The sequence below is a fragment of the Vigna unguiculata genome, chromosome 1 (genome assembly GCF_037176805.1).
Source record: "Vigna unguiculata cultivar grain cowpea cultivar isolate G323 ecotype 2 chromosome 1, ASM3717680v1, whole genome shotgun sequence".
Taxonomy (NCBI): domain Eukaryota; kingdom Viridiplantae; phylum Streptophyta; class Magnoliopsida; order Fabales; family Fabaceae; genus Vigna; species Vigna unguiculata.
The window spans coordinates 26580651-26597387 of NC_140792.1; the positions used below are offsets into that span (position 1 = coordinate 26580651).

The window sequence follows — 16737 nt, forward strand, 5'->3', positions numbered from 1 at the left end:
ATCCCATAAAAAAGTATTGAGTCATACCACATGCTTTCAAAAAATTCAACACAGATCATCACTTGTGAGCAAACAGGTCATCACCCATACATCATACAAGTGTAATCAACTTGGCTACCAAACCACATCAAAGAGATAATTACAAATGAACTCAGATTATCCAAACTGAATCACCCCATAATCAATTATTGACTAGTATAATATGGAAGTTCAAAAAATTGAGTGATACCACATGATTGCAAAAAATGCAGCACATGTCATCACTTGGGTGCACATAAGTCATCACCAACAAATCAGACATGTTTAACCCACTTAGGTATGAAACCACATGAAAGAAATTATTACAAATCAACACATATTAACCAAAGTGAATCACCCCAAAAACCTGTATTGACTGCTATAGTATGAGTTCACAAGTCATCACTTATTTGCACACAAGTCATCACACAAAAAATAAGACAGATTTAATCAACCTATTCAGAAAACTAGTACTTGGTTGATTAGAAAGTTACTTCTACTTCAACTTCGACTAATTTCACATCCAAAGTAAACCCAACAATGAACAATCATCTACTTCAAATGCAAAAACTCAAAACTTTGGGTTTGTTAAACACTAAAACAAACCCTAAGACAACAAATAGAAAAAAAACCGTCATACCTCTAATCTCCTACAAATCCCGTCCTTCGTAGAACTGCAACCTTTGAAAACAATGGTTGAACAATGGAGGAGACGCTTCGTCACAACTCCCTTCCACAGCAAATGCCCTCCCTTTCACAGCAAATGCCCATCGTCAATAAAACCCCGTCGTCAACAAACCCCGTCGTCCGCAAACCCTAAGCCTTTCAAGGTTTAGCCGCCACAGAGATTCCGCCACACTATGCTATCTTCTGCGCTCAACGTCTTCTGCTATCTTCCTTCGCTAGACGAACCACTCCAAAAACCATTATCATTGCCGATGACAAGAGAAACTACGACTGCGACAACAGAAGGGGGTGAGAAGAGAAACTACCAGTAAGTGCAGGGGAGAAAGGAAAAAATGTTCAAATTTTCGACTAAAAAACCCTTCGCCATCTAGAACCACTCCTTGCCGGTGAGAAGACAAACGACGACTGTGCAGAGAGAAGGGGTTGAGAAGTTTCTCTTCAAGTGAGTGCGCGGGAGAAAAAAGAAAATGTTCAACTCCTCCACTAAAAGCCACGTCTGAAATGTAAAATGGTTTTATAAAATTAATTTTAATTTAAAAAATAAAATCCACTTGGGCATGTCACCTCATGGAGTCAATTAAGGGGTTAGAATATGGAGTCCGGGTATCATTTTCCTTGCATTTAAATCCTTAACTCCATTTGTATTCTTATTTGAAGATCAACTATTGCCTTAGCCAGTTTAAATGTTTGACCCTTATTCAAAACCCACGTTTCATTAAAAGAGGGAGGGGAGCCAATGCCAACCCATGGTCTGATTCAGATTAAGAGAGGCACGAAGCTGATCTGAAGATGCGAGGCAGAGGCTGATGCATGATTGAGGGAGGCGATTGGAAGATCAAGATGAGGAGATGAAGGCTGATGCGTGATGGACGAATGAAGGAAAGATCTAGCCAGAGCAAGGGCGTATGAATGTGTGGCTTTTGGTGAGGTTTTTAAGGGAAAATTTAGGTTTTGATGGAGCCCTAGAGTCTGCGTGAGAGACTTTTGTGGTGAGAGCTAGGGTTCAAGCGTTGTTGTATGCGCGAGGGATGTCTTCTTGAGCATAGCATCATTCAAGTAATCAATTAGGAATGAATGCTGATTTAGATATTGTTTCTCAGCTTGCTTTTAAGTATATTCTTATTTTCACTGCTTGCAAACTATTTAGGTATTTTAAGTTCTTGGTTTTGATTTCTCGAGCATCATTCTCAGCTTTTTCTTCATTTTATTTTGCTTTGCATTTTGCATTTTGCATTTCCATTCATTCAGTTTCCACTACATCATACATCTGTTATTGCACAATACTAGTTCTGCATTCATGTATATTATTGCTGCAAAGGTCTAATTTCTCTGCTGCATACTAGAATCATTTTGCTCATGAACTCTGCACCCATTCTGCATTAACAGGTTCTACATTCACACTGGTAAAGTGGCCAAGATTTCATGTTTGCAAAGAGTAGGTACAGTGGTGACACTTTGGTTTTGTATTCTGATTTTGACAAGAGCATGTATATGTGATTCCATATCTATTAGATTAATTTAATGATTATTCACAGTGCATTTGCATCATGACCCAACATAATTCTGCATGCACTAAATCTCTTTCACCATAACCATATCAAATTGCATTCTACACTTTCACTTGCACTGTTAAAGTTGTTACCATTTTTATTCCATGAATGTTTTCTTGTTTTAAGCTCCTGTTGCATTAGTATTTACCATCCTTCATGGTTTCTAACCTTTCTTCACTTGTATAGCTAGAATTGCATATAGTATGCTCTGTCACATTTCACTGCTGCCACGATCCAAAATTCTGCAGGTCTTAACCTTTAAATCACAATGATGTCACGTTTCCATTAGTTGATACAGGTTTTGGTTTGGTTATATCTTTAGGCTGCATTAGTTTAGTTCATTTTCTTTCTTTTTAGATTGAGCATAACATATTCCTGCCTATTGCATCTGTTCCTCTGCGTGAATTCATTAAAGTGCATAATGGTTTGTTGTTTTGCATTATCATTCGTTCCTGCTACATAATCAGAATCATGCTTGTATATGTGATTTTTGCACACCTAAGCTAAGATTAGTTTCATCTAAATCAACAATGCATCTGCTCATCTAACTTTCATGTTTCCTTTCCTGCATTGTATATACTCATATCATGCATCTAGATTGAATTATATTTAGATAATGCTGCATAATTCTTATTCTATTTTCTTCCAGCATTTAGCACGGTACTTATCAAGTTGATGCATATGTTTATTGTATATATCTTATTCTGCATTCATTTATTTCTCTACTGCCATTTAAGATATGGATTTTGATGTTGTTCTTGGCTTGTAGTAGCAATTTCTTATTATAATTCTGAATCAGTTTGGCTTGTGCTCATCCAGATAGGAACATTTAACATAGTTACATGCTGAAATAGATTCCACATAATAGTTTAGTCTTTTTGCTGCATCCGCTTAGAATTTCATTCTACTTAGACACCTCCTCATTCCATTCTAAATTCAGTTTCCTTTCCCAATAGGTTTCGCTCATTCTGCATTTTAGATTCATTTCATCGTCCCCCATTCCATTAGTTTCGATCCATACATTCCATTCACGACATATTTTCATTCATGCATTCAATTTAGTGCACTTTCTTAATTTCTTTATTTCATTTTAATTTTTCCCTTGTTTTAGTTTTATTTTCTTTTTACCGAGATTAAATTATGCAAAATAAACTTAAGACACATAATTTCCATGGATTCGATACCCAATTTCCCCTACACTTCACTAGGGAGATTTTGGTTTTGTTTGCCTTATTGAGACCAAAAAGGCAGTTAAACAAGCATATACAAAGCAAAAAGATTGCAAAAAAAATCAAAATAACTTTCGAAGCTTATAACATAATCAAAGAAAACAAGAAAGAAACGAACCCATAACAAATGTAAATTTTGAAAGTCATCAGTTAGGTAAACTTAATTCAATTTGTGAAGATAAGATACCAAAATTGAATCCTTTGAAGCAAGGAGACGGCGACAACTTCTTCAATAATAGAATTGGCGTTCCCACAGCGTACTTTTTGTAATCACCGCCCAATTATTTTTCACTTTAAATAGAGTTTTCAATTTCATTTTTGTTATTATTGTTATTACATTTTTGTAAAATACTTTGACCATTCAACCTTTATTTCCTATCAATTCTTAACATAAACAATCTTGTTTAGTGTATCTCTTAAATGACCAAAATCACAGTTTAAATGAATATTAAAACAAATGTTATGCTTAAAAGGACCCTTTCTAACAAAAACACTTTTTGTATCCAACTCAATTCAAATAAATTTTGAATTTTAGTTTCACTGAATATACATTATTATCCATTTGTTTTCCTAAATAATTTTATATATAAATGGATTACTTTTATAAAGTTCTTACAAATAGTTTAATGTGATCATTACTGTCAAGTTTAATATTTATAAATGCATTACAAAGATTTAATGTATAAATTTTACATTGTAACCAACACATTTTAGTTAATAATTTTCTTACGCCAAAAAGAAGTAAAATTTAAAATATAAATATGCAAATACTTTTACAAATGGATCCCATACAACTCCCAGGACACTTAAACAAGGGGAAAAGAAAACCACTATTACTTTGTCTTATAAAATAAAATAAACAATTTATCAAATCATTATCTAAAAAAACTAAACATCACTTTATTGACAAGCATTTTGGTTTTGAAAAAAAGAACAAAATCCATGAGAAAATATTAATTAGGGTTAAAAGAAAACAAACATGCATAGAATCGGTAGAGTATAAGAGAAAAAAAAATCCATAATACGTAGGCGCAATAAGTAAAAAAGAGATACAGTTGGAAAGACTCGATTTTGGTTGAACTTGCGTTATATGCATTGATCTAAAGAGAAAACAAAAGCAAAATCATTATTACTTTGGCCTAAAAAATAAAATAAATAATTTATAAAATCATTATCTAAAAAAACAAAATATCACCTTGTTGTAGAGCCTAAAAGGAATAGAATCCACGATGATAAAATATTAGTCAGGGTTGAAAGAAATCATACCTGAATGGAATCAATATGGAATCTACATTTGTCTGATTGCTGTCCAAAGGAAATACAATGACTCATTTTGGAAAACGATTCTTACTACTATCAAACAACAAGAGAAACCCTAAGAACTTATTGATTCTAGTATTCATAGTTTAAATTTTTCTATAAGAACTGATTGATTTGAGGAGAAAAGAAGATCAAAGCATTTTATCATCAAGAAGCATATACCATGCAAAAAAAATACAAGAATGAAACGGGCTCATATATCAAGTGTAAATTTTGAAAGCCGTCACCGAGGTATACCCAATTCATGTGAAGATAAGATACCAAAGCTAAATCCTTTGAAGCAAAGGGATGGCGGCACCTTCTTCAAAAATGAAATTAGGATTCCCACTCAAGCCTCTCTCTGTAATCACTGCCCAATTATGTTTCAACATAACAATTAAACTTATATAGAGATCGACTTTCATTAATATCTTTATTATTATTATTATTACTTTTTTTTTTCTAAAATGCTTTCAATTATTCAACTTTTATGTCTTATAAGTTCTCATCATAGACACAATCGTTTTTAGTGAGTCTATCTAATGACCAAAATCACAGTTTGGAAAATATTAAAACTGAAGTCATGTTTAAAAGGATCCCTTCTAACAAAAACACATTTTAGTATCAACTGATTGAAATAAACTTTGAATTTTACTTTCACTAAATATACATTATTATCAATTTATGTTTTTAAATAATTTTTTAATTATATGCATTATTTTTATTAACTACTGAAATAGTATAGTGTGGTTATTGTTGTAGAGTTTAATATTTGTTAATGCATTATAAACGGCTAAATGTATACATTTTATATGTAACCATCCATATGAGTTAAAAATATTCTCATAAGCTAGAAAGAAGTAAAATTAAAAATATAAATGTGCAAATCTCCTCCCACGAGCCTCAATAGAGAAAAAGAAAATCACTATTACTTTGTCCTAAAAAAATAAACAATTTATCAAATCATTAACTACTAAAATCAAAATATCACTATGTTGTCGAGCCTTTTGGTTTTAAAAAGGGAATACTATGACAATATTAGTCAAGGTTAAAAGAAAACATACCTGGATAAAATGAGTAGAGTATGAGAGAAGAAAGAAAAATTCATTATCTATATATACCATTCTACAGTTGTCTGGTCGTTGCCAGAGGAAACACACTGACTCATTCCAAAAAATGTTTCCTATTGCTATAAAAAGAAAAGGAAACCCTGGGAAAGCCTAGTTAGGAACAAATCTAGTTGAACTTTCTTTATATTAGAATGGCAATTAGGGCTGGTCCGTCGGACTGGCCGTAGGCTCGCAGAAAAAATCATGGCAAGCCAGGACAGTAAGCCTGCAGACTCACATAGATCCAGTCTGCAAGTCCGCATAAAAAAAAAAATAACTTGCACTTATATCTATTAATTACTTCTTTTATGAACTCTTGCATTAACGTTTCAAATTCTTCTATAACTGGAAAAGACAAATATTATGTAATTTTTAATGTGCTAATATTTAAAAAATACATTGTGTATGTCATAGAATGAATATGATGAAAATGTTGAATTATCAATTTATCATCTAATTCCCAAAATCTTTACTTAATTTTGTGAACTTCTTAAAGTTTCTCAATTTTTAAACATTGAAAGTTTTATTATAAAAAATTAAAAGAAAAATTAAAAAAAAATTAAAAAAATTAAAAAAAGCAGGCCGACCCACGAGCCCACGGGCCAATAAGTATGCAGGGCGGACCAATGTTTTCAGCCCACATAAAGTGTGTGGAGCAGGATGGACCTTCCCGCATTGTGCGAACCTTATGCAGTCCAAGCCTAAATGGGCCGGACCGGCCCGCATTGCCACCCCTACTTTATATGCATTGATCTAAGGAGAAAAGAAGATCAAACCATTTCATCTCATATACCATGAAAGAGTAAAAAGAACTAAAAAATAACGATTAAAGTTTATTAAATAATCAATGTAAATTTTGAAAGTCGTCACAGATGTAAACCAAATTCAATTTGTGAAGATCAGATACCAAAAGCCAGATCCTTTGAAGAAAGAAAATTGGACACACATAATTAAAAGTATAAATATGCAAATATTTTTACAAATGTACAAAACCCACATTACTCAGACAAGAGGAAAAGAAAACCATTATTATTTTGTCCTAAAAAATAAAATGAACAATTTATCAAATTACTTTCTAGAAAAAAGTAAATATCATTGAGAAACCTTTTGATTTTAAAAAAGAAATAAAATCCACAATGAAAAAATGTTAATCAGGATTAAAAGGAAATACCCGTGAATGGACTCAGTAGAGTATGAGAGAAAAAAAAAATCCATACTCTGTATATTCCATTCCTACTACTATCAAACAAAAAGAGAAACCCTAGGAATAGGAAACACACCAACTAATTCCCAAAAACGGTTCCTACTGCTATCAAACAAAAAGAGAAACCTAGGAAAGCTAAGTTCTATTTAAACTTTCTTTTTACACACTTATCTAAGGAGAATAAAAGATATCACTTTTCATCATCAGGAAGCATATACCCTGTGTAATAACTCCTGGTGTTTATAACATATTCAAAGAAAACAAGAAATGGGCTCATATCAAGTGTAAATTTTGAAAGCTATCACTGAAGACAACCCAATTCAATTTGTGAGGATGAGATACCAAAGCCGAATCCTTTAAGCAAGAAGACGGTGGCACCTTCAAGAATGAAATTAGGGTTCTACTCAAGCCTCTCTCTTTGTAATCACTGCCCAATTATGTTTTACCATAACAACTGAACTTAAATAGAGGATTCAATTTCATCAGAACCCATTTTTATTATTTTTACTATCAAAATACACATACGCTATGCATTTGCATTTTTTTAATTTTTATAAATTTGAGTTAAGATAAATAAGACATATATAATTAAATATAAATTTGGAAAATAAAATATGTATACGGAATAAATTTTGAACATAACAATGAAAGTCAAAAAAGATTTTAAAATAATAATTAATTTTAAAAATAATAATTAAGAATAAAATGAGAATATCGTGAACACAAAAAAATATATTTTTTTTATATATTGTTATAGATTTATATAAAATTATCATTTTTAAAAATATAAAATTTATATATAATTATTCAGCTTGTAATAATTAATAATAAATAAAATAATAAATTAAAGTATTTTTTCTGAAATTTGATTTTTGTTGTATATCTAATCTAGTTTAGTTTATAATAATTCTCTATAGAAATATTTATTCGAACAACTTTTAATAATAAATTAAATTTAATATTCATAACATGTCAAAACTATAATTATTTTGAATTAATTAAAAATATTTATTTTTATTATGTTACTTTGTAAATTATATTATAATTGAATTTATTTTAAATATAATTTTTTATTATATATACATATATATATATATATATATATATAATGTATAATCATAGTAATACTATATATTTACCTACTTATAACTTTAGAATTAATGTTATAGGTATTTTTAATAGTTTAAAATTTATATATTTTTGAACTGATATTTGTATACATTTTTAATAATTTAAAAATTATATGTATAATTGTAGAATTTTAGAATTTATTAAGATTTAGTTACTTACATCTATTAGTTCAAGTTTTATTTGATAATTTGATTCAAATCTTGCTCACGCCTCTTTACTCTCATAAATTTTGTTTTTCACTGGTGAATTGTTACTTGTGTTTGTTTCTTAGTTCGATTGTGTTCAAATCGTGGCTTCTTTCTAGTTGTTAATCAAGACATTGGATCTGTTCAGATTGCTTGCTTGTTAAGGTTTACTCAAGTGTGTTTTCACTATACGCTTTATACCTTAGCTTTGCATTTTTTTCAAGATTTGTTACCACTAAAATCATGACTTCTACTTTTGCTAGATTGGCTTTTCCAAACTTTCAATTGCTAAGAAACTGGATAACACAAATTATCATCTTCAATAGAGACAGTATGTTGAACCCATTAATTCACCCAAATTGCAACGTTTTGTTGTAGATTTAGTTATTCATTCTCAATTTCTTATTGAACAAGACAAAACACTAGACATTATTAATCCTGAATATGAAACTCGGAAGGTTCAAGATCAGATGTTACTGGTTTGACTTCAATCTACACTACTCTAGCAGCCTGATCTTTCTCATGTGCTTGGTGCCAATCATTTCTATGAGGTTTGGGACAAGATTTATGCGTACTTTAGACTTCAATCTAAGTCTCTACCAAGAATTGCGCATTGCAACGTGTGTTGTTAGACTGAAATCTAAATCTATGAAAGTGTGGTCTTAAAATTAAAAGCTATGTTTCTTTCATTGTATATTTTTCCCTCTGTACAGCTGTCAGTTTATAACAGCTTCTTAGACATTTGTGTCTATTAATACCTCTTGTACATAAGATTCAATGTGTAAAAGCAGTAAATAAAAATATTCTGTTCTTATTCAATTTTCCTCTCTTTTCTCTGTTCAAATTCTCTAAGAAGATTGTACAACAATTCACCTGACATATGATCCTGGAGTGAGTTACCTCACAAGGAAACTAGAAAATTAAAAATCAATCTATTTAACAAAGCATACATTCCTTTACATAACAAAAACAGAGGAACAAAAATATCTAATCCATTTATGATTTCCCTATATGATCCTTAACCATGAAAAGATCATGAGTGGAGGGGATGCAGTCTAATTGTCTCATCATAGGGCAATTTGCAACAAAAGTAAAATTTAGAGTGGTTCTAGCTTTAATAAAATTACCTGCTTAACTTTGTTCTGGTATGACAAGCGAATTTCCCTCTCCAAAACCTCTTGGACACAGACACGTTCTGGAGGTCTTGAACATAAGCTCACTCTTCCCATGGCTAGATGAACTGGAAGTTTGATCTGCATAATATAGACCATCAACCAAATTGAATATGAAAATACTTGTTACACAACTTAGGCCAAAAATGTAAATTCCGCATGTAAAAGAACATGTAAAATATTCCATTTTATTTGTATTCAGTAAAATAGGAGTAAAGTGAAATATATGAAAAAAAAAGAAGTAAAGTTGCGCAGGACAAGAAATCAAGCAGCACAAGCACAGCACAAATAATGTCAAGTAAAGCATGTGAAAAAGCAATTACTAAAATTGTGAACATACAAATGGTGTGAGAAGCAAAGGACTAGACGTGTTCGACATTTCATATCCAAATCAACTATCCTCTGAAAGAGAGTACGAACTGCTACAGCAACAACAGCCGGAAAAGTTCCAGGAAGAGCCTATTGGTAGCCACATGATTACAATACACGCATATAGACAATATAAGCAAAACTAGCGAGCGACGGTGAGTGCAAGCAGCAACGAGACTCAACAAGAACAAAGAAAGGCGTGAGTAGTGTGTGAGAATATTAGGTCAAGTTATAATATTTTTGTTGGGCCAAGTAAGGCCCAACTTTTAACAAAATTATCATTTGGACTTTTAATTTTAACCCTAGAGAAAACAAATGTGCCCTGCCGCTACTCCTGCAAATGCTGTTTTCTTCTCATGCGCTACATATACTAGCAGTGGTTGTTGCATTTGGATATTTGCATTTTTAAACGTTAAGAAAAAAAATATGGTATATAAAACAAAGAACCATTCTTATAATCCAGTAGTCCAATATCACAGTCCGTTGTTGGAAATATAAGGAATTTATGAAGCAATCAAGATCTGGAGACATTAGTTTCTTACACAGACATACCAGCAACTTAATAGACACTATCAACATACCTTGCTGAAGATTTTATAAAACCCAACAGATTGTTGGACATCAATCTAAACTTGGTCTATAACAAAATACACTGTAACTTATTTTTCATTGCATAGCTCAGGTCTCTTATATACACTTGAGACCTTAAAAATGAGAGCACCAGGCCTGTTCAACAAACTGTGGTAGATTGATTATCTACCCTGCTTCAAACCTTCATTGGCCAAAGCTGAGTCTGCACCTTTACTTTGAATTCTCTCATATTCCAATCGGTTTGTTGCAATGGTACATTTTCTAGCAAGTTTCAAGCAAATGATTCCTGCAAAAATCAGAATTGCAGAAAGGATCCAACTGAACTGTAAATTGGCCAAGCCCCTAGCCCTAAAATCAGCCTCTTTGGAGCCACAGGTAACTGCTCCAATGATATCATGGCCACTTGCCTTGGCCAAATTCATCACACATCCTTCAGGGACTAAAGCTGGAATCCATAGCATAAACCCCATGTTTATGAACCAACATCCTTGGAAGATGACAGAAATAGAAAGCACAAGAGCCGCATTGAAATTGTTAGGGAAAATAGTTGCAGCCAAAGCTGCTACCAGTGAGACAAGCACTATGAGCTGCAGGAGCCAGTGGTAATGGCCTTCAAGTCCAACATGGTCTGTGGAGTGAAAATGGAGAAGGAACAGTTCTTGGCTGAACACTGAGGATGCAAGTATCCCAACAAAGCCAGAAAAGAGGTCAAGTGAATCAGTCAACTCAGTGCAGAGGGAGAAACCAGCAAACAAAGCAAGGTGTATGAACATAGTTGCATGCTCAAAGTTATCAAGCTTAAAAGCATAGTGGAAATGAGGAAAGTCCAGAACTTGCATGAATATTGCAAGGATGGAAAAGGATAAAATGGAGACAAGCTCCAAGTGTTTGAGTCTGGAGTGAGGGGTGTTAAACTGGTACCAGAATCTAACAGTGAAGTTTGCAGGACCCTTCACTAGGTAAGTTCTGATGGTGTTGATGGCGTGCCATAATCCAAGGAGAGCTAGAGCTGAACCTTGCACTGCGTGTCCTACAAATGAGCCCATGAATGATAATTTTCGTTTCTCTTCAGAAGACAACCACTTTTGAGCTCAATTCCTTCATTTAAATATATGAAGCCACAGCAAAAAACATGGTGCATACATACACCAAATAAAGTGCTTTATGTGATACATGATTGGTCCATGCATTTGACTAAGTGCATGTTGCATGTGTTTCCACAAACGGAAAAGAAAACCTACTATGAGCAACATCATGAAAGAAGATGAAAATGGGGACAGCACTTAGTTATAGATTAAAGTAACCCTCAACACAAGTAAAAGTTGGGGACGTGTAACGTGTTTGTTTTCTTCAGAACTGTTTGCACTCTAATAATTTGAAATCCGCGTTAGAGTTTGGAGGATAAGAGATAACTCCACTACCAAAAACGCCAAATATAACAGCAATTGTCTTTCGTGGTGAAACTGAAAACTAGCCCTGGCGATAGTGGTTTTGCCTTTTTGCATCGAGTCATACATGCAAATGTGTCCCTTCAGGGAGTGGAGAGTGAAACTCTCCAATAAATTCATGTGGCAAGCAATATGTTCCCACTCATTAAAAGAAGCTGCTTCTCCATTAGATCAAATTCATGTTAAAGTATATGACAGTGAAAGAGATAAGGTTATGGGTATGTATATTATTTCACCTCCACATTCATGTATCGTGTACGTAACATATAATCAATTTTTATGGACCACCCCAGAAAAGTTAAGTTCTCACTTTAGGGATAGATATAAAATGGTATTTCATATAGCATATTTTACAAGAGAAAAATAAGATATGGAGCACTATATTATATGTGCAATGAACGAATGCATAAGTATGTTGAATACATGCACAAGTACATCACTAAAATATAGAATGGTAGATGTAGATGAAGCAACAGTGTTAAACTTAAACAGGTCGAGTGGATCCCAAGATTAATATTAATTACTTAAACCTTAATTAAATCCAGTTATAAGAACCCTCAATGTCAATGATATTAAAACATGAATTGTATTTATTACTTGGTTAAAATTTTCAATGCTGTTTGAAAAATGAAAATAAAAAGAATAAGATAATGAAAATGAAAAGATAGATGCATTTGAGAGATACATATTGGCAAAGCACTGGTCATTGATCACCCATGCTCCTTTCTATTCTAGTTGTAGTTTTCAAGTTTTGGTGTTTGACTCAGCAAAAGTTACATTTATGAAATAAGAAGTTAGAAGTTAACACACGATTTCATAAAGAGACAAAGAGAAAATCCACTAGCAGACATGTACTTCCACTTTCATCTATATACTACAGACACACAATAATCCTTGGAAAGTTCAGCTTTAGAAGTTACTTGCAATGGCAACCTATTACGAGAAACGTATGTGCATCATCAAATAAAGAATGCGAAAATGCTCAGCATCCACACCACAAAAGATCAATGGTGGTTGTCAATGATATACTTTCTTTAATTATCGTAGAATTGACATGAGATTCGATATTGTAAGTCTCTTCTATATCATATTCATCTCTTAATAGATAAATAAATAATAAGTTGAATGGAAATTTTAATTTATAAATAGGCTAATTTCAATTATCTTCTTAATTTTCTATACTAAAATTGTTTAGAGATAAACTCTTCAAACCAAATTCGTAATGTAAGAATTGGACAAAGAAAACGGAGAAAACAGAAAACATACTTTCATCAAATATTAAAAGCCTAATTATTTAATCACCCATAATAAATGATAAGCAAATTTTCTCCATATAAACAACGAACTAATATACTATCATTTGTCAGCCTAGCGCACAAGGACCAACAGGCTGAGTATATAATTTTGAAGGTTAAAATTGATTGATTGTAGCAGAAAACTCTTTCCCATAGCTATGTACATATAACTAACTACGATTGATGTATAAAAACATTGCAAAAGAATTATGTGCAGAAAACAAATTAACTACAACACAGTGCACAGAATGAGGTTATTGAGCAGAAAACAAAAAACCAAAAGGGTAGAAGACTTGAAATTATTTAAAGCAATTACTGGTTTTTTTTTTTAAAGCAATAAATATTTCGCCTGTCACAACAATCTTCCTGCATAACTCTGTAAAAGACCGACAAACTCAACCATTGGCTATTATTTTCATTTTTCAAACAAAATCATCAATAAACATTTTGTAAACCATATGGTTCAAAACTAATATAACTAATATAACTAATGAAGTAAAAAGTAAAACTATTGCTACAAAAGAAGTGAACTAAGGAAAATTACAGTTTTTCAAGAACTTCTTTGACTTGTTACTCATACATATGGAATGTTGATTCAGCTTGTAGAACAAGGAATGTTGATACGCTTGTGTCCAAATTCAATGCTAGAAGTTCACTGTGAAATACTATTTTCTTCTTCAATTCATTTATCACCATTTTCCTCCAGGTCATCAACATTCTCCATGGCCTCAATTATAGATAGGTAGGTGCTGTCGTCAGGAGTAATGCCTTTACTTACCATTTCTTTGAGGAGCTCTTCAGCATGCTCACCTTCCCGATTTTTGCACAAACCTTGTATAAGAGCATTGTAAGTGAGAATTGTAGGATCAAATCCTGTAGTCATCATTTCATCGCGAACTCTAAAAGCATCCTTCATATCACCTCTTTTACTGTAACCACTAATGAGTGTGTTGTAACTAATGTGATCAGGTTTGATCCCCCTTCTCTTCATCTCATCAAGAAGCTGCCTCGCTTCTTCCACTTTCCCCTCTCTGCAGTATCCTTGCATCAAGGTGTTATAAGTGATTTCATCAGGAAGAACCTTCATGTTATCCATCTGTTTCAAGAGTTGAAATGCACTATCAATATTACCATTTGCACAGTGACCATCGATCAAAGCGTTAAACATTACAGCATCTACCAACAGACCTTCTTGTTGAACCTTATTAAACAAGGCATCTGCTTCTTTCATTCTATTCCTTTTACCCAGAACATATATAAGTGATGTATACGTGACCAAAGTTGGCCGAATCCCTTTTCCCACCATTTCATCAAGAAGGCTGAAGGCTCTCTTTGCATCCCCGCATCTGCAATAACCATTAATCAATATGTTATAAGTAACAGCATCAGGCTTCATGCCTTTTTCTCGCATTTCATTTATCATATTATCAGCCTCCCCCATCCTTCCTTCCATAAACAGTGCATGGATAAACAAATTGTATGTAACCAAAGTTGTCGTTACACCTTTACTTATCATCTCATCCCTGCATGCAAAAGCCTTATCAAGATCGCCTTTGTTGCAATACCCATCAATCAACGCGTTATATGTTACTGCATTTGGAACCAAGCCAATTTCTAACATTTTACAAAGTAAACCAGAAGCCTCCTCGAGTCTTCTTTCTTTACACAACCCAGATATGAAAGAATTATACGTATAGCAATCAGGCTCAAGACCTTTATCTTTCATTGTTTGAAAGATCACACGGGCCATTTGGAACTTCCCTCTCAAACAGTGTCCATGTATAACAGTGTTATATGTGACAACATTAGGCTTCACCCCAAGAGCCTCCATGTACCCAATGAACTCCTTTGCCTTCTTCAACTTCCCTTCTTTACACAACACATTAACCATAATGTTGAAAGTGTACACACTAGACTTTATCTTCATCCTAAACATCTCAGCATACAAAACCCAAGCCATCTGAGTCCTGTTCAGTCTCAAAAACAGACTCAGCATCTGATTGCAAGTCTCAATGTTGGGCTCAACACCCTTTTCCTTCATCAAGTAGAAACACTCCAAGGACTCATTGGGCTTCTTGAGTTCACAATAGGCCCTGATCAGAAGGTCAAAGATGAGACTTGTCTTGGCATCCACGCGGTCGCGGGAAAGTTCCAACTCATGGAAAATTGTTCTATTGGTGGCAGTGGAAGATAGAATGATGCTCTGTAAGAGGTTGATGGAGGGTTTGGGAGATGGGAGGCGACAGAGGATGCAAGCAGCGAGCGAAGAGGTGGTTAAGTCGAGGGAATGAGGGTGGTCGTTGAGATGGGAGAGAAGCTGAAGGACGAGTCGGGGTTTGTGGCGGAGGGAGGTTAGAGCGGAAGAGAGAAGAGAGGGAGTGTAGTGTGGCGCAACCTGTTTGATGAAATGCCACTGAGAAGATTCGATGGAATTTAGGAGTTCGGATTCGGTGATTGGTGTGACGGTGGTGGGAAGGGAAAGAGAATTGAAAGTTCGGAGATTGAAGGGTTTGACTTTGAAGATTTTAAGGAATTTCATAATGGGTGGTGAAATCTCAACGGAAACTCAGAATTGAGAATTGAGATGAAGGGTTCGGAAATAAAGTAGGCGTAAAATAAAATTCAAGGCATTGCTGTAATATAGAAATTGAACTGCACAAGATTAATTGGTAAAGGAAGAGATATTAGGATGAGAAACAGTGAATCGATGAAGAGTAGAATCCTTTGCCACGGTAACCAAACAATTTGCAGAAACCACTTGCAGCATTACAGAAACAGATGAGAAAACAAGAACAAGCCCTCACTTGCACCGCGTCTCGTCTTTGCAAGTAAAAAAAGAGGGAAATGTGAAAATGGTTGGGAAAAGGAAATCATAATAATAGAAGTTTAAATAATTAATCAAACTTAAACAAATGTTTATAAAGGGCAAAATTACAAACGTGGATCACTTTCAAATTTATTTTAAAAATATGGATCAAATGACTAAAATATTACATGGATCGGATGAAATTGTCACGATAGAGATGAAGTCCTTAAGAATAGTAGTGTTTTCTTTTAAAATTTTTAAAAAAACGTTATAAATGGTAACCACTTCAAGTAGTAGAAGTTGTTAAAGATTAAAATCGATTTCAAGTAAAACTGTTTTGGATGCTAACGATTTTGGTTTTTAAATTTTTTTAGTAATATTTAAGCTTTTTTTATTACGTAGACGGTTTTGGTTTTTAAAATTGTTTTTAGTAATATTTAATCTTTGTTTTAATTTACAGGAGAGTTAGTTGCAGATGATATTAGATGTTTGTAGTTGGCACGTTTTGGGCATAAGTATATATTATATTGTTAGAGTTTTTTAAAAAAAAAAAACTAAAAAATGTAATATTTTTTGTTATTTTGATAGAATATTATGCAAATTTCTAATTAAAAAATATAATAATTTCTTTTACCATACCCATT

General features: G+C 33.1%; 3 protein-coding genes across 4 annotated transcripts; all 3 read right to left on the reverse strand.

Moving 5' to 3' along the window:
- Positions 1-981: 981 nt before the first annotated feature.
- On the reverse strand, positions 982-10244 carry LOC114185859 (uncharacterized). Of its 2 annotated transcripts, none has more exons than XM_028073803.2 (4): positions 9925-10244; positions 9540-9665; positions 4751-4789; positions 982-1201 (listed from the first exon to the last, which is right to left on the reverse strand). In XM_028073803.2, exons 1-4 carry the CDS (start codon positions 9961-9963, stop codon positions 1073-1075), a joined length of 333 nt encoding a protein of 110 aa, XP_027929604.1. In that variant the 5' UTR covers positions 9964-10244; the 3' UTR covers positions 982-1072. The 2 variants fall into 2 exon arrangements, with proteins under 2 accessions (XP_027929604.1, XP_085526888.1); XM_085670762.1 differs by lacking the exon at positions 982-1201 and adding an exon at positions 3409-4584.
- Positions 10245-10387: 143 nt separating this feature from the next.
- Positions 10388-11661, reverse strand: LOC114185850 (transmembrane epididymal protein (DUF716)). The gene has a single exon (XM_028073791.2). It carries the CDS (start codon positions 11588-11590, stop codon positions 10706-10708), a length of 885 nt encoding a protein of 294 aa, XP_027929592.2. The 5' UTR covers positions 11591-11661; the 3' UTR covers positions 10388-10705.
- Positions 11662-13671: 2010 nt separating this feature from the next.
- Positions 13672-16149, reverse strand: LOC114188723 (uncharacterized). The gene has a single exon (XM_028077381.2). It carries the CDS (start codon positions 15824-15826, stop codon positions 13970-13972), a length of 1857 nt encoding a protein of 618 aa, XP_027933182.2. The 5' UTR covers positions 15827-16149; the 3' UTR covers positions 13672-13969.
- Positions 16150-16737: the final 588 nt, after the last annotated feature.

Excerpts from the sequence above, each read along its gene's own strand:
- LOC114185859 (XM_085670762.1), bottom strand. The coding sequence starts at position 9,963 with ATGTCGAACACGTCTAGTCCTTTGCTTCTCACACCATTT. Across the intron at positions 9,666-9,924 it reads CTTTGCTTCTCACACCATTT|ATCAAACTTCCAGTTCATCT; the intron begins GTATGTTCACAA and ends TATATTATGCAG. Across the intron at positions 4,790-9,539 it reads ACCAGAACAAAGTTAAGCAG|CAATCAGACAAATGTAGATT; the intron begins GTAATTTTATTA and ends TCCTTTGGACAG.
- LOC114185850 (XM_028073791.2), bottom strand. The coding sequence starts at position 11,590 with ATGGGCTCATTTGTAGGACACGCAGTGCAAGGTTCAGCTCTAGCTCTC.
- LOC114188723 (XM_028077381.2), bottom strand. The coding sequence starts at position 15,826 with ATGAAATTCCTTAAAATCTTCAAAGTCAAACCCTTCAATCTCCGAACT.